At 42.6% G+C, this 23,880-nt stretch overlaps 1 protein-coding gene across 1 annotated transcript in view; it reads left to right on the top strand.

Moving 5' to 3' along the window:
• dmd (dystrophin) overlaps positions 1–23,880 on the top strand; it is a gene marked incomplete at its 3' end in the record, with an annotated part of 278,458 nt that overhangs the window by 203,447 nt on the left and 51,131 nt on the right. The window contains exons 46-61 of the mRNA XM_084574167.1: positions 109–261; positions 2,017–2,187; positions 8,668–8,790; positions 9,727–9,899; positions 9,983–10,118; positions 12,425–12,600; positions 12,834–12,981; positions 13,343–13,465; positions 15,900–16,049; positions 16,205–16,303; positions 16,757–16,856; positions 17,027–17,196; positions 17,373–17,490; positions 17,722–17,933; positions 18,135–18,289; positions 18,752–18,941. Of these exons, the coding sequence (XP_084430293.1) occupies positions 109–261; positions 2,017–2,187; positions 8,668–8,790; positions 9,727–9,899; positions 9,983–10,118; positions 12,425–12,600; positions 12,834–12,981; positions 13,343–13,465; positions 15,900–16,049; positions 16,205–16,303; positions 16,757–16,856; positions 17,027–17,196; positions 17,373–17,490; positions 17,722–17,933; positions 18,135–18,289; positions 18,752–18,941 (2,397 nt within the window). The remainder of the gene's footprint in view (positions 1–108; positions 262–2,016; positions 2,188–8,667; positions 8,791–9,726; positions 9,900–9,982; positions 10,119–12,424; positions 12,601–12,833; positions 12,982–13,342; positions 13,466–15,899; positions 16,050–16,204; positions 16,304–16,756; positions 16,857–17,026; positions 17,197–17,372; positions 17,491–17,721; positions 17,934–18,134; positions 18,290–18,751; positions 18,942–23,880) is intronic.

Genomic DNA, 23,880 nt, shown 5'->3' with positions numbered 1-23,880 from the left:
TTACCTCTAGGCAGCACTGCTCCCCAAAATCACAAAGACACACAGTCATTAATGTGGCTGAAAAAAACATTTTAAGACATTCCTGTGTGTACGCTTGTGTCTGTGCAGGACCTGCGAGTGCAAAGAAACCGGAAAGCGCTGGCCATCGCTCCCCAGTGGTACCAGTACAGGAGGAAGTCACATGACCTGCTGGCCTGGCTGGATGACATTCAACGCAGCGTGGACCAACTTCCTGACCCGCCCGAAGGAGAGAGGGTCAAGGTGACAACACATGCACACAGAGAAAGCGACACTTTCACACATACTTCTGCTCATCAACAGTTATTTTTTAATATTTTCTCTTTTCCTCCACGAAGAAATCCGCAAAGCTTGATATCCAACGCGGGTTTCTGTTTGTCTCATCACCATCATTCTGCCTCACACATTTTGTTTTGTCTTGAATGTTTGTTTGTACATGTCAACAGTGGAAAAATCTTTTGTTTCTCTCATCTCTCTTCTTTTCTTGCTTTTGGACAAAGGGTGAAAGGTGTCAAAGCTTTTGCAATTATAACCACATGAGAAGATGACTTTTTGAGGAATAGTTCCAGGAAATCTGCATCAAATCTACTTAAAATGATCGCGGATAAGCTTGAGTAAAGTGTTGAAGAGTTACAAAAAGTCTACTTGAGCTCTGGTGTGTGTGTAACTAAGTCATTTTCAATTTTCTTATCAGATAACAGATGGATCAACTGTCCCATTGGTAAAAGCTTAAATGTAGTCCTTCATTTAAAGTACACTTTGGAAGCCAGGAAAGGTCCCGGAGTAACTGGGAGCCCTGTTGTGAAACACATAGTTAATTTACTTTTCATTTAACTTGTACTTGTTATACTTAAATCACTTAAACAGTCTTAGAGTGTCCCAGGTTTCCAGTCGCTTCAGTTTCTATAAGCTGAGATTGATAAAATTAATGCAAGCTTGACAAATATCCCTTCTAGGTACTTTTAAAACAGATATTAATTTGCGCATGATCACTATGGATATCACGCGATTAATCGCGATCAAATATTTTAATCTAAACTAAAAAAATTCATATCAAAATAACATATCAACTGAGCAGGCAGCTTTCTGAGCAGCTGATATGTTGATGAAAGGAATACAGACTTCATACATATTCCTTCCAGGTACATTTAACGTTTTTAGGTTAGTTCTTTTTAAAAAAAATGTGCGATTAATTTGTGGAAATTATGCAATTAATCGCGATTAAATATTTTAATCTCTTAACGGCCCTCATTTTTATCAAATCTTTTGGGCTTCATACATGCAATCAAACCAGACAGCATCACCAAATCTATCTGTGGAGTCACATTATGAAGATATGGATATTATACACTACCGAAGTCCATTTGTTCTGATTTGGAAAAGCTTTGACTCAGAAACCCTGGACTTGCCTTTTTCTTCCCTTGACTGTGTATGTGTGTCTTTCACTTTCAGATGATCACTATGACATTTCGCTAAGCGGACGTCTCACCCCGCTCGCCTCAGACTCACCTGTCATTGCCGCAACTGAGATTCCACTCTGCCTGTCTATCCGTTAATCTATCTGTCCCTCAGTCTGTCCATACCGTCCTCTGCTTCTTTTCTGCCCCACACTGCTCACATGACGCACAGCACTTCCTCCTCTGTACTGTCCAGTGACTGTACTCTGTGTAAATAAAGTCTTAAGGCAGTGTGCGCCTCCTAATTACAGCACCACTTTCTTATTTCAAATGTTTTATATAGACAATTATGGATATACAATTGTTTATGTTTGACACTGACAAACATGATATCTTGTTCCCTTTATTAATGTATGTCTTTGTTGTGTGTGTGTTGTTGAGTGTGTGCTTGTGGGTAAACGAATTTAGTATTTTAATTATGTATTAATTGTCCCTGTGTGTGTGTGTTTTTCGAGCACATCCATATGCCTCTGTGTGCTTACCCCCCTATCGGGCCCCAGGCCAATAGCAAATGACCTTCCTGGTTGATTTCGTCCAATAGGAAATTGGCTCAGAGTTCGACAAGAAGAAGGAGGAGCTTAAGGAGGTGCAGGGCTTAGCCAATCAGCTGTCAGAGGCTGGAGCCGCCAATCTAGTGGAGCCCCGCCAACTCCAGCTCAACACACGCTGGGTTGAGGTGGAGGGCAAGTTCATACCCTTCAAAAGACAATGTGTGAGTTTCAGTAGGCATGACTTCTATATCTGCAGTACTAACAGAAAATATACTAACTAGACAAGTTCATAATACTAACTTTCTAAATTCAAAACCATTCGAAAGCAGTGTGAAAGTTTCTCTAAACTGGTATAAAACTGTTAACATACTTGAAAACTATGAAAAACTAGCTTTGCAAAATGAATCCTATTCAAATTGCCGGTAAGGCCGGCTTATGGTCACGTTCACAGGTATTACTAGAATCCTTAAACCGTTATAAATAGGACAGAATTTATAATACATTTGATGCCATGAAAACAACCCAAAAACAAAGATGGCTTCCTCAGTAAATAAGCGTTATCTAGCTAGCTTGCAAGTCAAATGATAGAGAAGATTTAAATGCAGTCTAATGGAATAGTTTTATATTTAAATAAGTAGCATTGCCAAAAAAAAAATAAAATAAAATAAAAAAGCTGGTGTCCATTTAACTGGCTCTGAAACTATGTTTTTTTAGCTAGCAGCTATGGGGCTAACGGCTAACGGGGATGTTAGAATCAGAGGTCAGGTACGCCATTTTGTTTTTAGCTAACGCCGTCTTCTTATGTAGTTCAGGGAATATTCTAGAGAAAACTCTGGAGGAATACACCGAAAACACGTAAGATTTTGTTTAAACTAAAGGTGCTAAAGCTAATGTTTTTCTATATTATGTTACTGTCAAGGAAGTTCCTGACTCATTTGCACTGTCTGTGGCTCTCAAGTCCACTGGTTCTGGTTGAAATGTTAATATTTAAAACCACCTCCCAAATATAGATTTTCACTTTTACAAATATACTGTTAGGAAATATTTAATTTTAGTGGCTAATTTAGCGGCACCAGATGAATCCATATGTCGCAGAATGACGCATATATGAGATTGGGTCAAAATAAAGTACAGTTTGATCTTCATGGTAATGTAGAAACATGTCTCCCAGTGCAAAAGTGTTGATTAAAGATTAAAGAATATCACAAATCCTTTAAGAAAATGTGAATCGTTATCTTAAACCTCAAAATTTAAAGGATTTATATGTATTTCCAGTATTTTACAGTAAACTAGAATACATATACATTTTTTTCTGAAATACTACAAATACTGTAGATGGTATACATTAAGTTTAACTTTTAGGTTGTTCCCCAGAGAGAAAATCCCAATTGCTTTCTTTGTTTTTTCTTTGCTGCCTTCTCATTTACATGTCTTATGTGTACATGTGAGACGAACGCTCGCATGTCTGAATCTCATTGCTTGCTCTGTCTGGCTCTGTGTCACTCACCTACCACCACTCACCCTCCCTCCCACACGCCCGCCGACCAATCACATCGCGAGGCAGTTCCCTGATCTGCCGCTCACTGAAGATGTACGTATCCTGTGGGCCGGTCACATACAATCTCGCCGCACGCACTAAACGCCAAAAAGCTTGGACGAATACACATCTGAACTCTCGGATTTCCAGATAAATGCAAAGGTGCACTGACAATGCAATGTACAGTAAACCTGGGAGCCGCCCACGCCACTCAGCTAATCCTCTCAAGCTGTTTAGGTGCTTGAGTGCGTTTCTCAAGGACTCATAAGCAGTAATTGTTAAGACATGGGGGTGCACTTCAAACCTCCAAGTCTGTGTGGCTCCTCTAGGCCGGGTTAAACTTGAACTAGAGTACCAATACTTGAGCAAGTACACTTCACTTATCACAGCATGTTTCAAAAGACAATGTGTCTTGAGTTTCAATAGGCATATACTTCTATATCTGCAGTACTAACAGTACTAAATATACTAACTAGACAAGGTCACAACACTAACTTTCCAAACTCAAAACTATTCTAAAGCAGTGTGAAAGTTTATCTAAGCTGGCATATAACAGTTTTCACTAACTGTTAGCATACTTGAACTATCCAAAACTACCTTAGCAAAATGAATCCTATTGAAACTGCGGGGTAGGCCGGTCTACAGTCACGTTCCCAGTTTATATTAAAATCCTTAAACCATTAAAAATAGCATAGCATACATTGCTACATTGCTGTTACATTTAGAGTAAAGTATCTTGGTAATTTGGTGGCCTCTGGCTCACTTGGACACCGGGCGGAGTAATACACTATACAGTAGATGGTTGTCTGTTAGACGCTGTGACAATCATAGCCAGTCATATTCACTACTTTCATCACCTGCAGGGTTTTTCCTACTTTGGGACACCTGTGCAGCTTTCTCTTTGTTGAGGATCGGACCGTTTTCTGTGCTCAACAGTGCACAGTATCACTGATATCATAATGATAATCATAATGATACGGTGTTGCTTAAATGTTTGAAAAAAATGACTCAAAACATCAGCAGGTTTTCACTCAGAAGGCCTATATTTGCTTAGAAGTTGCCTTGGGTCACCAAGGGTCTTGTTTTTGGGGTGATCTTTGCCGAACGACCACTCCTGTGGAGGGTAACAGTCATCTTAAATCTCCTCCGTTTGTTCACAATCTGCCTGATCGTGGATTTGTCGGTTCCGATCTCTTTAGAGATGGTTTTGGAGATGGCTCGTAAGGTCCCTTTTTTTGAGCTCCTCAGAAAGCTCCTTTGTCCTTGCCATCAAAAGCTTCCATTCCGCCACAAAAGTGTCACAGTCAAAATTCAAATTTAAATGTCTGTCTACTTCAGCTCTTATGAAAATATTTTTAAGGATTCTTTGTTTTTTCGAAATTAAACAACTTCATAATTGTCTATTCATGAAAAAGTGTTGACAAAAGTGTCAAAAAGCAGTGTAATGGGGTAACAGGAAAACGCCACTTCACCGGCACGTAACTGTGATTCTCACTGCACTTTAGCCTGCACCCGGGCACCAAAATAGAGCCCTTAGTCATTTCCATCTCCTCTCAGTGCTTGAGTAGCAATGAATCATTGCAGCATGCTGGTCATGCAGCATATAGTAAGGCTGCTGCTTTTCCTCTTACAGTGATTTTGACACAGATGAGTTCAGGATACCGCAGATGTGTATTCAGTCCAAGCCATTCAAAAGAAAGAGCAGTGTCGAACAGATGATGAGAGTGGGAAGCACAAGTAACTTTTGAGTATGCAGCTCTTCCCTGGTTTAAACATTTTTAGTGCATTCACTTGGGACACATATTCAGCGCCTACACTGATTCAGTTTTGAGAATCTGTGCTGACAGGAGCTAAAAAAATTCAAGACAACTAAACAAGAGTAGAGTAACGACTTATAGCAAACTTCCTGTTTCAGATTGTAACTCGGAGTCTTTAGTGACCCATTTTCTTGGGAACTAAATTGAATTTCTCTACAATAACAGGCCGTGTTATTTACAGACTGTGTTGCTGGAGTCAGCCATTCCTGAGAGAGACTTTCAACTGAACAGCCAAACAAACACACCACTGGCTTCAGTGCTTAGTCAGACGTTCGCCCAAGCATTGCCAATGCAAATGCTTACCCAAGGCAACAGCAGTAACAAGGGAGAGGGCACAAAGACAATGAAAGTAATGTAACTAATCTTATAGCTAGGTTGTGCATTAGCAAACAGTTCAAACGCTTGCTGTAGCGAAGATGCAGAAACTTGCAGGCTCAGGTTTCCCAGAACCAGCAGAAACAGCAATAGGCATCGATACTCACAACTCTCCTGCGGCTAATGTACAGTTAACACTGCAACAACAGCATATCTTGGTTCTTCTGTTGCCGGTTGGCCGGAATACTTTTGGTTCTCAAACACCAAACTTTTTTCAGCACAAAGAAGCAGACAGCTAACGGCCAGTGGGGAGATCTTCCGGAAGTTGACAACATTGAATTAATTCGTTTGGTGAATGTCTCGTACGAGGCAAAGCCCATGTTACTTCAGTCTTTCCCTCTCATCACCTGCATCTGCTCTCCCCTCGTACCGGCACTCGGTAGCGCACCGTGTTCAAAAAAAGTCTCCAAGTGGAGAAAAATTCAATGTGTGAGCAAGCAGGTGGGAACGTTTGTCGGTAGCGTTCGCAGGTATTATTTTGGCCCTTACTGCAAATGTGAGTCAGCGAGTGGTAAATACATTTATGGTGTGTGAACCTGTCACACTGGGTTATATACAAGCCTACACATCCGTCTCTGTGCAACCCTGGCTCTTGAAAATGATGTCCAAAGTTGTTAAAGCTTAAGCAGAACTACAGTCCTTCCACAGCGTTAGGAATACCTTTGCGCATGATCGGAACGTAGATGAGTAAATGTACTTTGAAAGAGTTGAAAGAGTTATTGGTTATTGATATAATTTTCTAATGACCTAACTTACTAAGAAAAGTTCCCTTTGAACAACAGTCACCAAAATCAACAACCTTTGTTGCAGTCTAAGGTGTAGCTGAAGATAATGTGAGGCTACAACCTTCATGGGATTTGGAATTTGATACCAAAATGACTACCAAGGGTAGAGAAGGTATTCGAATCATTACAAGTAATGATCATAGAACTTTCGACACATTTAAACTCAAACTTTGAGTTCAGATGTGCTCTATTGGTGTACAACTTAAACACTCAGATCAGTTGCTGACAATGTAACCTTTCTTTTTGCCACCCTTTCACCACAGCCGTCAAACTTTTCCCCGTCATGCCCTGGCTGCATTTGCCAACACATTCTCGCCACAAGCTCCATCCGTTACCATTTCCTTCCCCGTTTAATCCGCTGCGACATGATTTTCTTCAGAGCCACGCTTGCCCTTTGAGAGTGTGTACACACATCTGTACTCTTTACCCCACCGAGACCCGGTGTGACAGCGCTCTTCATCTGCGCCGCACGGTGCGAGCAGCGAGCAGCGAGCAAAGAAACTGGGGCATTCAAAACCCTAGCCCTCCGTTTTACCTCATAACACGCTGTCAGCTCTTAGGGAAAGCTTTTTAGTGGCTAGGCTGCGGCGCAGGATGCGGTTAAAGGGGCACTCCACCAGTTTGACCATCGTGATGAGAGCTAGTAAGGCAACAGCTGCACAATGTCTTCTGTGGCTCTTGACGATGTGAGCTATGCTGAGTTAAAGCAATGTTGTGCTAAGAAAATAACACTGATAAAGTCATAATAAGGTCCGCAGGGTTATTTTGACCTGGAACTACTAATATTTAATGGAAACCCCAAGCTATAAACTCGAGATTAAACAGGGAATCTTTCTTAAATTTGAGACTATGCTTTGAGTCAAGGTATAAAATTGTATTGTCTGCCGTGACTAGACTCAAATTCTGATGAGAATTGAGATTTGAGTCTGGTACACGCCCTTTGGATTTCATTATTGGACATGTTTCAGTGGATACTGTCAATATCTTTTACAAAAGATGCAGGAAACAACATCAACTCAATGCTGCTCAGGTTACATATACTCAGTATAGCATAAGCCCGCCCAAACGATGTGATTAGCTCAGCAGATCCCCAATTCCGAACGGCACGACTCCAGACCGAAACTCCCCCATTAAAATTTTGTAGGCAGGGAAGCTTTGGGCTTGGCTTCCAGGCTAAAAAGTTTCTTTCCCCTGAAATGTGTCACTTCTAAGAAAGGACGCTATCAAACTGCGTTATTGGAAATTACGCGTCTCTTTGTTCCACTATCAACCAAAAGTCAGGAACTTTCATTTTAATCTCTCACCATGTAATTGGAGTACCCCTTTAATGATTAGAAGACTAAAAATGAATATAAATAGCCGGGAGCTGTGTAGCTATACGTCTCTGCAAAGCACGAAGCTGCATGACTCCTCAGCGGACTCCATGCCACCTCTGCTGCAGACATTATTACCTCCACCGCAGACAAACCCAGAGTTCACCTTAAGCCAGCGGCTATCATTAACTTTCCGACTGCTAATAATGCCAATGCATGTGTTATATTTTGGCTCGTTGAAAAAAAAAAAAAAAAAAAAAAGCGCCATTTAGTCGGGAGGCAGTAATTGCCCGGGCTGCGCGGGCATCTCAATGAGGTGAAATGAAACATGAGGCCAGCGTTATTGTCCCAGTATCTCTGCACCGTGGAGGAGAGCTTCAGTACGCCACGCTGCATTTAGACTATTGTGTGTCATGGTCGGGTTCGTCATTTCAAGACCCATTCTGTGATCAATGGCTTGGATAAATTAAAAGTAAGCTGACGCAAGCTTGAACGTGATCATGATATACAATAGGGATTATATTTGAGGAGGTATTTTTTAGACGACAACTGAAAACCTTTAAACAATCTGGGGCTTTCATTCACGAAAAAAATGCAAAAATGTATTGTATATTTAATGTAGGTTTAACAAAATATGTTCTTTTACATAGAACATTTTTATTCAAATTTTTTTTTACATATTTTGAAGAAAGTCCCAGATTGGTTTCAGTTGTGATCTGCTTAGATATATTGCCTGGTTAGAGAAATCCCCAAGCATGATATAAGAGGTTTATTTACGATCCTACAATATTTCTCTAATATTTCTTTTTCTCATTTGTGTATTTGTGTACCTACCTTTGCTTTCCTGTGTGTATGTGTGTGTGTTTGGGACCAGGAGTACCTAACAGAGCTGCAGGCGCTGCTGCGTTCGGTGTCAGAGACGGACTTCAAGCTGAACTCTCCTGAATACTGGCCTGCAGCGTATTATAACCTGCCCCAGCAAGATCTCTGCCTGAAGGTCAGCACCAGTATTTCTTTTAATAATAATAATAAAAAAAAATAAAAATACAGTCTGAGAATCGTTATATTGGTGTTGCCATGACAAATAAAGTAAAAAAAAAATAGCATAAAGCCATGGACTCATAATTACATGTCTTGATCATAGGCTGTATATAAAGATGGACGGTGGAACAGCTCCTCAAAAGTGAAGTCGAAGCAAGTAGAGCTCCCCCTGGTGGCTGGCTGCAGTATAGGCCATAAGCTCCACCCCCTCCATGTTAGTGGATGGGACAAACTAAAACCCTAAAATAAATGTCACATGTCAAGGATAGTTTCTGTTATTTTACATAGCTAATATAATCCATAGCTAATATAATCCAAGTGTCCATTTTTAATAAATAAGTACAGTGTATAATTCAACATTTTTTTTGACTGGTGGAGATAAAGCAGAGCGCAGTATTAATTAAACGAAAACGCAACTGAGTCTAAAGGAAGTGTGGGCGGGTCATCGATAACGCAGCTCTGCGTGCTCCACTCTTGGACCGTACTGTGCGGACTCTGGCTCCAAACTCGCAAGATGGCGCCACCCGCATCCCTGGGAAACTAGCATCAGTTTGGCGATGCGAGGGAGTGGGGATGTGTAGTCCATATTTATATACAGTCTATGTTCTAGGTCAAGACAATGTTGTTTCTTTTGTTTCTAACTGTATCTTTACTCAAACCACATGCCAACATATCATGTTAGGACAAAAAAGTCTTGATTTAAGGATATGTGTCGAAACTGGTGGCCATATTTAGCCTGGGAAGTCTACATGCAATTGGATAGTCCCGCAACCAATCACAGACGTTTGTTTGCAGCTCTCCATTGCTTGTTAATCCCCACATAATGGCCACCCAAATGACTTGCTTGGCTTGCATAATAATAACAGTCCACTGACAATTACTAAACACACAGGAGGTGAAGGCAAATGCTGAGAAGCTCCAAGGCCCGGTGGAGGGAGCTCTGGCTCGCAGGGAGGAGATGGTGAAGGGAGCTCGGCCTGTGGAGGGCCAGAGGATCCAGGAGACCGCCACCCTCCTGAACACCAACTGGGACAAACTCAACAAGCTCTACCAGGACAGACTGAAGTAAGGATGGTAGCGCATATATACATTGTTATATGGATGTCAACCCTAACTCATCTTTTCTGTGGTCGCTTCTGCATATCAAGGCGTTGGCAGGATTGCAACTCCAAGTGGCAGAAGTTTGCCGCAGATCAGAGGGCGCTGGAGGAGTGGCTGAGCGACGCCGAGAGCACTTTGAAACTGGCCGAGAGTGATCCGGCAGCTCACAGACAGCACCTCAGGGTAAGGCACGCATGCATAAGCCGATCCATGCCCGAGCATTTCTGGACATATTTAATGGAAGGTTTGCACACACATGGCTGCCTTTACCCTAAATACTGCTGAAACTATTCCGGTTGCGAATAACTCATACTTCAAGTCCCATCAATTTTGAAAGGTCTGTCTGAACTTTCCTTTTCTTTATTTTCTGTTCAAATTTGAACTATACACTGATCAATAATCATAACATTATGACCACTGACAGGTGAAGTGACTAACATTGATCATCTTGTGACAATGCAATGTTCTGCTGGGAAATTTTTGGACCTGGCATTCATTCATATGGATGTTACTTAGACATGTATCACCCACCTAGACCAGACCAGACACCCCCACCCCATAGCAATGACACTCCTTGATGATTCACTAGATCCCAAACTGATCAAGTATTCGTGGGATGATCACATAGGACCCAAAGGCCCCCACTAACAACATCCTGTTGGCGTCCAACACTTGACGCTAAGTGTCAGGTGAGACACGTCACATGAAAATTGACTATTTTTGTCTGTCCTCTCATTCGGTCAACCAATCTTATGAGTTTGCCTCACTCGTTGACTCGTACATACAGTCAAACCCTATGGCTGCTAGTGCGAACGCACTAACCAGTGATGGATTTTGGAGCTTAACAAGACATTATGACACAAACATAACATAGCATAACACAATTATAGCATAAAACATTATATGACGTGCACAGGTGCGTGCCAAAAATTGTTCTCTGGTCTCTATAAAAGAGCATAAACTCAAGCAGGGTTGCATTGAGCGACCGTTTTAGCGCACCGATTTAAAATGCCACATTTGTTGTCGGTCTGTCATCAAATGTCACGCTGTCCTCTTAAGTGAGATGTGTGAGCGCAAAATACGCTCCTGATGAATATGCAGCGTGATTAGGTCAGCCTGCAAGAGCCCTTGCGAGAAGGGGCATGTAAAATGATTCATGCAAAAAACACGGTTTCCGAAAAGCTTTTGTCCCTTTAAAGTGCCACATTTTAAAGGGATAAATTGATAAAATGCATATTTATCCTAGCTTAGCATATTAGCATGCTAACTTTTGCTGTTTACAGTTAACCCAACGTGCCCCTGTTCATCTGCTGATGGCGCTAGCTATCGGAATCAATGATCTTTTCCACTGCCGACCATGATTGTCTGCACAAAATTCCATGTTGAAATATTGACCAAAGCAGTATGAGGCTACCACGCAATGCAATCCTGAAGTCCCGGATGAAAAGCCACAAAATACAACATCAAATCACAATAAACTGAATAACAACATGGCATTAACTTTATGTGTGCAAGTCGCTGGTGTCCTTGCTCCATCTGAAGTCAGTAGCACAGGCGTACGAGGGCGCACAGATGGCAGTTGTCAAGATGAAAAGGCAACAAGGGTCTGACAGTGCGTTCGACCCGATCCAAACGGAGCGCTTTCCTTTTTTAGGCCTTATGCAACGACATTATATCATCAAATTTGACATTTTAACGTGACACCAACCCCAAAAGCTGACACAGAAACTTTCTGTTGCTGATGCAATCTGTTAAACCCGTGCCCTCGGCGGTACGCGCGAGCGCTGGGTGCGCTCCGGCGCGGCTGTGTGTGCGCGCGTTTGCATCATCGGACGTGCTCGGTCCACTTTGGGGCTGCTCTGATCAGCTCTCCGTGTCCACCTGAACGGACAGGTACGCGGCGCCCAAGTGCCACTCAAGCGAGGGCCTGCATGTGTGGCCAGAGACGCGGGGCCATCTGGCACCTCGAATCACAAGCTGTCACCTGAGCTGACTCCAGTCCCGAGCTGCACACACACACACAAGTAGAGATCTGGTATTCATTGGTGCTGATGCATTTGTGGGAACACTGCACTGACTTGCATTAAATTCTCATACACCAATAATTATTTCCCTACTTAGCCCCAGACCTTATAATAAATAATTTAACCATTCATATTTGTATGTTTTTCTAAACACTTCTTCAGTTAAATAAGGCAGAAGAAGTAGCCTGCTGCCTGTTCAGACCTTGCGTTAATATCCGATCTGGGCAATGCAATGCGTCTCCAAATGCTGCTACTGCTCCACAACCGAGAACAGCGCTGTTTTGTGTGTCATGAGGAGTATAGACGATCTTTCTCAGAGCACAAAAAGACATTTTAAGGGTATTTTAGGGCATTCCATTCTGAATCTTATAAACTTAAACCAAGTTTTAACCTCGTGTGAGCCACGTTCTTCTACCTCCACAAGTCAAAACTAATCAACCACCTCCTGGGTTTGTGTTGGTGCAGGACCTGACCGAGGCCATACCCCTCCAGGAAGCGTTGCTGGGCAGAGTGAACTCCGCGGGAGAGGACATCAGCCAGCTGAGCACGCCGGACGACGCCTTGCAACTCCGGACGCAGCTCAAATTGCTCAACGCTCGCTGGGCCAGCGTCTGCGAACAGCTCGGTGAACGCAAGAGGAGGTGTGTTTGTGTGTGTGTGTGGCTGCACGTGTGGTACAAACAGATGAATAGGTGTCAGTTTTGCTGTGAAATGTTTCTTGCTGGTGTTGCTCAACAGCACAACTAGTGGCGAAAAACTCCTCAGGGTGCCTTTAAGTCAACAGAGAATAATCAGGATATGAGCAGATGGTGTAGAACAGCATCAATCCATGAAGCATATCTTGTTTTTATTTTTTATCTTTCTCGTACTGCAGATCTGCAGAGGCATGTACGGCGGCTGCAGAGCTGCAGGAAGACATGGGCTCGATGCTGGGCTGGCTGGACAGGGCTGAGGGCGTCCTAGCCATCCCTCTGCAACCTGCAGAGCCACAGCACATCAGAGCCACTCTAACCAAAGTCCAGGTACTATCAAGACACTGTTATTACGAGCTGCTGAGATTTGTGTGCCCGTGTACACGTGTAGGTGTGTGCTGTAATTGAATTTAATTTCGATCATAGTTTAGATGAGATCCAGTTCCTTATTACATTTTTAATTAGCTTAAAAAAACATTTGCATGTTCTTCCGTGTGTGTTTCTTTGTTTAATTTAATTGTAAAGATATATGGTTTCCATTGAGACGCCCTAATGTTTTATTGTGAAATCCAACCTTGAAGGCCATTTGTGTGATCTTACATAATTTGATCGAAAGAGATTGTGTCCTATATTGAGCTGCGGCAAAATTAAATCCAGCCCGTCTGTTTGTGTGTGTGTGTGTGTGCATCAGGCGCACGTTGAGGAGCTTCCTGCCAAGAAAGCAGCAGTTGAAGGTCTGAACTCCAGACACAAACAGATAACACCTGGTGACAAACAGAAAGACATCAGGATCATCAACACTCGCTGGTCTCAGGTCAGTTACTTCCTCTGCCGCAGCTAACAGCACATCAGCGTTTGGAAACACATGTCCGTTGGAGTTGAGAGTCTAGCTTCTTCTGAGCACAAACCATTTATTTAGTGCTCTATACTAGCCTGTTGTATCACTCCTAATTAAACACAAAACTTAGCTGTAGCTGTGCATCCTGTAACAAACACCACATAGAGTCATGCTAACAATGTGGCCACCTAAACATTTAGTGTGCTCAATTAATTGGAAGCTCAGCCAAAATATCATGACAACCGTCTGAACAATTTAAACACCAAGCAACTAACTGAGCATGTATCAAAAATACAATAACGTGCTAAAGCCCACAAGCTGGCGTCAGTGATTGTAATGGTTCCTGCTTAATTTATAGTGATGCGTCGCTTCTACGCCAAAGGTGCAGTGTAAATTCTATGCCCTAGACTGAGGCGTATCCTATGTCCTAGCCTATGCCGGAACCTATGCCCTAGCCTATGCCTTTGCCTATGTCTATGCCTTAGCTTAGCTTATGCCCTAGCCTGTGTCCTAACCTATGCCATAACCTATTCCCTTACCTATGACGTAGCCTATTCCCTAGCCTATGCCCTAACTTATGCCCTATCCTTTGCCCTGGCCTATGCCCTGGCCTGTGCCCTAGCCTATGTCTATGCCTTAGCTTATGCCTTAGCTTATGCCCTAGCCTATGTCCTAGCCTATGCCATAACCTATTCCCTTACCTATGACTTAGCCTATTCCCTAGCCTACGCCCTAACCTATGCCCTAACCTTTGCCCTGGCCGATGCCCTGGCCTATGCCCTGGCCTGTGCCCTAGCTTATGTCTATGCCTTAGCTTATGCCTTAGCTTATGCCCTAGCCTATGTCCTAGCCTATGCCTTAGCCTATAAACTTAGCCTATGCCCTTGGCAATGCCCTAGCTTATGTCTATGAGTTGATTTTGAACTCAGCCTGATTTCATTTCGAAACTGAAAAAAAGGATAACGGGTTGTTTTCTCATTTTCTGATTCTCCACCTAAATGAAAAATCAAAAGACTGCTTTTCAAGTGAGTCAATTATGTTAATAGCTAGATTGTAGGACAACTGGCTTTGAAGCTATGTATCAGTTTGCTGCTTATGTAGCTAGCGCTAGGTCGCCTAAATAAGAAAAACACAGATTCCCTGAAATATCTGTGATTGGTGGGCAGGTGCAAATCTCCTGATGATATAGCTATATCTTCCCCCCAGAAACAAGCAAATCTCGTCCTCGAGTGGGTCTTAAAATTATGTCGTCAACAATTCTGATAACTTTCTGTCATTTGAGCTGTCAGTGTAGAAATGTTGGGTAAATTTCTTTTTTCAAAAGTGAACTGCTGTTGCTCACTGAAAATGCTGATGAATAAATCTATTTTGTGAGAAATAATTCAATTGAAGAGATTTTATTTGTATGTTATGCATGCGAAATGTAGGTGGTGGGGGTGGCGGTAACTCACAGACATTTCTTTTTCTAGCTGCTACAAGTACGTGAGAGTAGGGGGTGGAGGTCAAATGTCTCAAGGGGTACGGGCTGTGAAAAGTTTGGGAACCTCTGGCCTAGCCTATGCCCTGGCCTATGCCCTGGCCTATGCCCTGGCCTATGCCCTAGCCTATGTCCTGGCCTATGCCCTAGCCTATGCCCTAGCCTATGCCCTGGCCTATGCCCTAGCCTATGCCCTAGCCTATGCCCTGGCCTATGCCCTAGCCTATGCCCTAGCCTATGTCTATGCCTTAGCTTATGCCTTAGCCCTTTCCCTTGCCTATGCTATTGGCTACACCGTAGGCTGACATGCACATCCCCAGAAATCTATGTATACGTTGCGGCACAGTCCTTGCGACCACAGAAGCACAGAAACCTTTCCCTTGTTCCCTTGATTTCAATGAATGTAGCTGTTGATCCACATTTATCAACTTCAACTCCAGCATGAGTCGCTCAGTTCCACTCACCGTCGTGTAAAATACAGAGTGAAACCCAATACGGCTGACTTGTCACTGCCTAGCATTTTAGTGGTGTAATTACAGAACAATGCTGACACACCAGTGCGCAGGTATAAATGCTTTCACAGGATAAACCAAACTTATTTGCTTTTGTGGGACACAATGTACTGTGTTTTCCTTCTTGTGTTTGGCGAATTGTCATTTTGGTGTACTTTTGGAGCCTTTCCCTTGTTTTTGTTGGCTCTTATTGTTCAACAGAGGTGGCAGTCATCCAAACTGAATTTAAATTGCTAGGCTATGACATCAGCTGTAATAATTACTTGGGAGGTTTGAAAACATCTTAATGTACGTTCCAGACTGGATTAAAATCACTGACCAGGGCAAGTAATATTGAATCCCCCTACAATCCCCAAGAGAAATAAATCCTATCAAAATGCTGCGTGTGCTCTTCTAAATGGTTTTCCTGCGTTTCCTTTAGGTGTCCAGGGCTCTGCCTGAGCGTCAGCTGGAAATTGAAGGTCTGCTTAAGGAGTTGGAGATGCTTCAGGGTAAGGTGAACGACCTGTCAGCCTGGGCATCCAGCACCAGAGCCAATCTAGAGCACGGCCCCAAGGATCCACCACCTAGGGTAGGGCACAAAAAGCTTTTATCACTGTAATAATTCACCTCAGAAGTGAATATTCAAGAGTTTACACCTGTTACTGCCTGTTTGTCATACATAACCAACACATAATTTTGGATAATAGCATTCATGCAGTGCTATCTTTCTGGTTGCTTCGCCAGCTTGTCGAGGAAATAGAAGCCAAGAGGCCCGAAGTGGAGTCGGTTTTGGAGCAAGCCAATCAGATGTATAAAGAAACTCCTCCTGGCCAAATGGACAAGGTGAGGAAATCAAACCCAACTAAAAGTAACCAACATCAATCAGTAATGTGGTATATATTCTGATCATTACACACACACTGAATCCAAATTAATCTTTTGTTAGCTGCCGAAACATTGTCTTTGTGACGCTGAGGAGCAATTACCAAGAAGACGTTTTCCATGTTAAATGTGCTCTCCTGCTGGATTCCCTCAGAGAATAAAATAAATAACACTTCCCTCTTTCATCTCGCCACTGACTTCGCTTCAAACATACTTCTTAACGTGTGTCAGAGAACATTACTTCTGGAAGATCAAAGGCGCACAATCATGTTAGACTTGGAAAAAGTTCCACCGAGCTTTCTCCCCGTCGCCTCGCAACATGAAATCCTCTGACCGCGTTTCTACAAGATTAGGCGAGAGCTCGGTGTTATCAACAATGGCTGATTTCGTGGGTTTTGCGTGTCTGGTTGGCAGGTGAAATACTGCAAGTTGAGGGAAGACTGGACGGTGATCTTGGAGCTGTTGCAGCAGCATAAAGAGAGGATGGCAGCTCTGCTCGTGGCCAAAAAAGCCAGTAAGACTTAATCAATCATTTCTTTGTTTGAAATGTCCAGTCTGGCAAATGATCATTTTCTGTGCAGGACATTTAGTTGTGATAGCATGTTTGGCATTAGGACATAATTAAGGACCTGTAACTTCCTCTTTAACTGTAATAAATGGCTTAACAATGTGCGTGTGTCCTAGATGAAAGCCTGACAGGAAGCTCCATGCCTGAGTCCACAGCAGTGGCTCAGTTCAACAAGTCCTGGGCCGAGCTCACCGATTGGCTGACCATGCTGGATAACATGGTGCAGAACAAGCGGGTGGTGGTGGCAGATCTGGAGGACATTGAAGACAACATCAACCATCTCAAGGTGAGGACCACTGAGCTCACTAATAGGATATATATGAAAATATGCCGGGGAAGATACTGGGGTACAGAAGGTTGGACAACATCAACAGCAGATACATATTTAGCCTGGAAGCCAAGCCAAATTCTGCCAGACTAGTCAGTTTGTTAGGACTTGTTGCATTGATTTCGTGTTTTTAGGCATCTCTGCAGGAGCTGGATCAACGGCGCCCCCTCCTAGAGAAACAGGTTACAGCAGCCCAGAACCTTAAAAACAAAACCAGCAACCAGGAGACCCGCAATGCCATCACTGAACGCAGTAAGTTGCGGAAACATCGCAGCATCAAGTGACAGTGGTGTTTTTCTGAATTTCATTATGCAACGAAATAAATTTTTGGATCCTCTCAACTGATTAGCTAATAATTTACCAGATGTATCACCCTGACTTTAAAATAGAATCTTACTCTTCAAGAAGATGCTCAGAAATTGTATGAACTTTTAGCCTCCTCTGGGCACAAGACTAAAGCTTTCTCCTTTCCTTTCATCGTAGTGGACAGGCTTCAGGCTCACTGGGAAGACTCTCAGACCAAACTCTCCGATAGGATGAAGCAGCTCCACAACATGGCGCAGGACTCCACCGAATGGTTGAACGCCAAGAAGGGGGCGGATCATCTCATCAAGCGGGCCAGTGGGCGGCTGGAGTCGTGGCAGGAGATCACATACACGGCGGACGGCCTCAAGAGACAAAACGCCGAGCTGAAGGTGGGCTGGAGACCCACTCATTGAGTGCATGGAAGTCTGAATAATCTTCTCAAATATGCACTTGTGGCTGAAATAGCTTTGTAATTACTCATAATAATCCAAAAGTTGCCTCAAAATGGATATTATTCATAGAGGTTTTGTCCAAACTTTTAAATGTCAGTGTGAGTCATCAAGTTAATTTGTGTCAATTTCCTTCTTCAGCTCTTTCTGAAGGAGCTGCAGCAGTCGCAGGGACAGGTGGACGAAACCAACGCACTAGCCAACAAGCTTCTGACGCTCTATGCTAATGATGACACACACAAAGTCCACCATGTCAACGACAATATGATGGCCACCTGGACACACATCAACCAACGGTAACCATTCTTACATAAACATTATTTGAGTAATATCATGCTAATTGGAGTACAAGAGGTTCTGTGTTCCCGGGTAACGTATTTATTTACGCAGTTATACAGATGATACAGTGTATTATTACAGATGTAATACCCTGTATCATCTGCATACCTATGTAATATATTGCATCAACAGTCTTTCAGCATTTTGTCGTCTGGCTTACCCAAGCTTCTGTTGAATGCTGCCGAAACAAAACCAAGTCAATCAATAGCACCTTGTACAGTTTTAATGCAACACAAGGCTAAAGTAGCTTGAGTTGCGCATCATCAAACAAGAAACAGTGTTTTAGACAAAGTCCGGTACCCACAACATTCTTAAGAAGTTCTTGATTATTTTTTGTGTCATTGTCGATGTTGGCCTTTAAGCAATTAAGTAACACTGGCCAGATATCAGCCTCTTTACCTTGCCATGTGCCTCTCCAGTGTTTCCGACAGGGAGGTAGCTTTGGAGGCCGCTCTGAAGCTGCTGCAGCAGTTCTACCTCGACCTGGAGAAGTTCCTCAACTGGCTGACGGAGGCCGAGACGACCTGCAATGTTTTAATAGATGCCACCAACAAGGAAAGACTGCAGGAGCAGCCCGAGGCGGCCAGGAACCTGCTGGCACAGTGGAAGGTAGGGCAAACACACACACAAACACACACACACTTATCCAGCTCTTTACTCATTCATGTATATATTACTGTTCCCTAGACTTAGCACTGCACTTGAGGGGGATTTTCAGGTCACATGTATTAAGATGCAACTGATTGACCTGGTTATTTACAATATTGATTTTCATTGGAGCTCTATTATCTTTGTCAGAATGTTTTCACTGTAAGATCTTCCCATCCTCTGTGCAATGTTTAAAAGATCCAAGATCAATAGACAGATCTGGGATTCTAATCCAGTTTGTTGAGTGAAGATTTGCTAGGCTATTTATTTTCATAGTGAAAACCCTAGAAATACTCTAGGGTTCACGAAAGACGATTTGAATTTTCTAACTTCTTTAGTGATTCAAACAGCACAGCTGTGAAATTAATGTTCATTCATGCTCGATTAGAGACAGCAACAATTAAAGGGGACCTACTGTTTTTTACAACCTGGACCTTATTTCTAGCTTAAAATGCGATTGTTTACTCACCCATATAACTTTTGTGTTATTTGCCCTCCTTCAGGAAATAGTTCGATCAGCGTATATCCATATAACAGGAGTGACTGGGGCATCGAGACGCAGCCTCTAAATAACACATTATCTGCCACAAAATGATGTCATGTCATGTCTGAGCGGCTTGCACACGCGCACACGGGAATAGCATTAGCGTATCATAACAAAATATTGGCAAAATGAACGAGTTTTGCAGCAGATCATGCGTTATTTAGAAGCTGTGTTTCGGTGCCCCAGTCACTCCCACTATATGGATATACGCTGATCTAATTATCTCCTGAAGGAGTGCAAATAACACAAAAGTTTTATGGGTGAGTAAACAATCATATTTTATGCCAGAAATAAGGTCCAGGTTGTAAAAAACAGTAGTTCCCCTTTAAAATTCTACTGCTACTAAGGGCAAAACTTGCAGGCAAAGACAGAAGCAATCGATCTCAGACCATGATACCACAGGTATATTAAACAGCAAAAAATATTTGCAATTTGAAAATAAATACACATTCAAAGTATTCTAACCTCTTAACAAGCCAACTTTATGTGAATTCTTCGCTACCTATTTTTTAACATCTCCAAATCTACTCACACCATGAATTAAAGGTTATGGTTCATCCACAACCTCAGAATCGGAAAAATAGTCAGCAAAAAACTAGCAGCAGCAAATTACAGGTAAACAAGCCGACTGTAGTGACATCATCCAGGTCAGAAGACATCATCTGGGGTCTGTAGGTCAATCTACTAACCACGGATGATGATAACAGCTAACTCCAGACTCAACGGGGAATAGCACTACCATATGATAACAAAATATTGGTGAAATGAACGAGTTTCGCAGCAGATAATGTGTTATTTAGAGGCTGCGTTTCGGTGCCCCAATCACTCCCACTATATGGATTCACGCTCATCTAATTATCTCCTGAAGGAGTGCAAATAACACAAAAGTTATATGGGTGAGTAAACGATGGTATTTTACGCCAGAAATAAGGTCCAGGTTGTAAAAAACAGTAGTTCCCCTTTAAAATTCTACTGCTACTGAGGGCAAAACTTGAGATTGAACCTCAAATGCTGGCTGGGGCTGGAGTTTTAATGCCAGGTGTGAACAGAGGTACTTAAAGCTGGCCAATTGAACAGGTTGGATGAAAATGCAAGGCCTGAATGGGGCTATTATGAGGAATTTACCAAGATGATTTTAACTAACTCAAGGTAATACCGTAAAAACAAAAGGCGAGGTAGCAAAAAGTGGCAGTACAACACAAGGACTTTTTCAATTTGCCTGCATTTGGTATATAGCCCTACACGCACTCACTTGCAAAACATCTAATCTGGTTAGGAACCCAGGAAAATGGAGAAGGTGTGGGTATACCCTTTACTTTGATAACAATGTTGGGTTTCTGAATGTCAGTCAGGGCTTTGCGCAACTCAAAACACAGGCCTTAGTTCTCTCTGTTTTGCATCGATTAGCCGTGTGTACTGGCTACTAACAGTTAGCTTCCCGTCCACTAAAAGACAACTTTTACTACTGATGTTAATATAACAGAGCAAAGCAAGAGGTCCATTTTCCATTTAGTTGGAACAGAAGAAGAAAAATTTGAAGAACACCTCCAGAAACTCAATCTTCACCATCAGAAGGTGCTTTTGTCCTGCCCGCGCTGTTTAATTAGCCAGTTGTGTGGAGGAAAGTCTACTAATGATTATGCTAACTGATTATGTCAGGTGGATTCTGCCATATGGCCGGTACATTTCCAGTTCTTATCTTGGTTTAAGACACTCTTACGTGACTCTCCGCCTCTGCTGGTATGACAGGAATGCTGACATGGCAGCGCCGAGAGGTTTCATCCGTCCGTCCCTGCCTAGCAGACAAATACATATTTCACCCACCCCGCTTCACTGGGGGTGTTGAAGGGAAGGCTCTGTTCTGCGAGAGAACATATTCTGACCGTCGGCCTTCACCCTGTGCCCACGCACACGCAGTATTTGGTGGAACAGTCCGCGCATGGATGCATGCTGCGAAGGAAACACACTGCTGCACACACATGCAGCATTTTGTAAATTCATCTTTTCAACACACATTCATGTCTGTGCTTCCTCTTTACTTGCGCACACACACACATACAGAACTCTCTCAGCACAACAGCAGCACTGTGTGCAGCACTGAGATAGTCTTCTGTGTCTAATTATAATGGCGTCCGGCGACGCGGTGTAGCATCCAGAGAGCGCACATCCTCTTCTTTCTCGGGCTGCGACACCGCACGCAGATAAGGCTTAATTGGAAAATGAGCGCACTCATCGTTTTACAAACCCTTTCAAGTCCTCTCCGCCTCCCTCCTCGTCCTCCTCTATCTCTTCCTCACCCCCTCTGTCTTTCCAACTCCCGCTCTTCAACTCTATCTCCCTTTTTCTTTTCTTTTTCTTTTTTTTTTGCGCAGCTAACTCTCCCTCCGTTCCTCTATGACTCTCGCTGCTTTCCTCCTCATCTGCAAATCTCCCTCACCCATCACACGCGCATTTAGACATTCTCACGCGCCCACACTCTGGGCGCTAATCTTGAAGGAATAGAGGAGAAGACGATGGTTCTCCTTCTTCTTGGCGCCTAGTTTTGGGAATTCCGGGATAAAAGTTTGGAAGATGCTGCGCAGGAAGGTCTACCATGTTCAGGTTGGGAATTAAAATCAAGCATTTTTAATCCAGAACTCACAACACACAAGTGTACTTACTTGTTGGTCAAGTAGAGTTGCAAGGAATGTATGTCTCCTATTTGCAAGGAATGTATGTCTCCTATTTTTAACTACTAAAAAAAGTTGGGTAAAACCGAATTTGCAAATCGTAGAAACTGAATAATTTACTGAAATTAATTTTTGACAAATATGTGCTCATTTTGAATTTCCTGCCAACAACACATTTCAACCAAAGTTGGAACAGGGGGTATGTTTACCACTGCGTTGCATCACTTCTTTTCAAAAAACACTCTGCAAGCGTTTGGGGACCAACTGCTGCTTTTTGGAAAGCAAAAAGTCTTCCCATTCTTGCTTGATATAGGATTTCAGCTGCAGTTTGAGGCCCTCTTTGGCGTACTTTTTGGTTCACAGTGCATTAAATATTTATAATTGGGCAGCAAGTCTGGGCCGCTTTAGCACCTGGAGCCGTGATATTGTAATACGTGCAGAATGTCGATTGGTATTGTATTTAAATCCTGTATATACTTTCCGTATAAACTAAAAGTTTCAGCGTGGGCTGATCCGGCGCCCTGTGAGGCATTTGAGGTCAGCCGAAGTATGAAAGTGTTCACTCTTTGATAAAAAAAAAAATGACGCACAGCCATTCATTTAAAATGCAGACATCAAAGTTGAAGTTTAGGGTCGCAGGGTGTTCAAAGCTGAGGTTGACGCCGGGATCAGAGAGCATTCAGATTGGGGAGAAATCTTGAGTGTCTTCTATTCTTGTGTGTGTCGTATTTGGCGAAACATTTAGATATATTTTTCCCCTCTGGGCATTAATAAAATTTTATTTTTATTTAATTTCTCTTCAAAGTTGAAGTGAGTTCTTTGACTGGATGTTTGCCCCTAAGGACACTATTCTTTACTTTAATAAACCTTTGACATAAAGGGGAAACAAAACCACCCTGATATTATACAAAAGGTTCAAAGTCAGCTGAAGAATGCACTACTCCAATCGGTTTAAGTTGTAAAACATGGCAACTACATTAATTCAAAGAATAAGAAGGGTTATCTGCATTATTAAAGAGGAACTGCTGTTTTTTACAACCTGGACCTTATTTCTGGCATAAAATACCATCGTTTACTCACCCATATAACTTTGGTGTCATTTGTAGTCGTTCAGGAGGTATTTAGATCTGCGTATATCCACATAGTGGGAGTGACTGGGGCACCGAAACGCAGCCTCTAAATAACGCATTATCTGCTGCGAAACTCGTTCATTTCACCAATATTTTGTTATCGTATGCTAGTGCTATTCCCCATTGAGTCCGGAGTTAGCTGTTATCATCATCCGTGGTTAGTAGATTGACCTACAGACCCCGGATGATGTCTTCTGACCTGGATGATGTCGCTACGGTCTGCTTGTTTATTTGTAATTTGCTACTGCTAGTTTTTTGCAACATGGCAGACTATTTTTCCGATTCTAAGGTTGTGGACGAACCGTAACCTTTAATTCATGGTGTGAGTAGATTTGGAGATGTAAAAAAATAGGTAGTGTTAAAGAATTCACATAGAGTTGGCTTGTTAAGAGGTTAGAATACTTTGAATGTGTATTTATTTTCAAATTGCAGATATTTTTAGTATCGTGGTCTGAGATCGATTGCTTTTGTCTTCACCAAGACGTTGTAAGCATACACCGTATATAAAGATGGACGTCAAAACAGCTTCTCAAAAGTGAACCCAAAGCAAGTAGAGC

This window comes from Chelon labrosus (assembly GCF_963514085.1).
Source record: "Chelon labrosus genome assembly, chromosome: 24".
Lineage (NCBI taxonomy): Eukaryota > Metazoa > Chordata > Actinopteri > Mugiliformes > Mugilidae > Chelon > Chelon labrosus.
The sequence above is the reverse complement of the archived record's forward strand: the minus strand, read 5'-3'. Positions and strand labels throughout refer to the sequence as shown.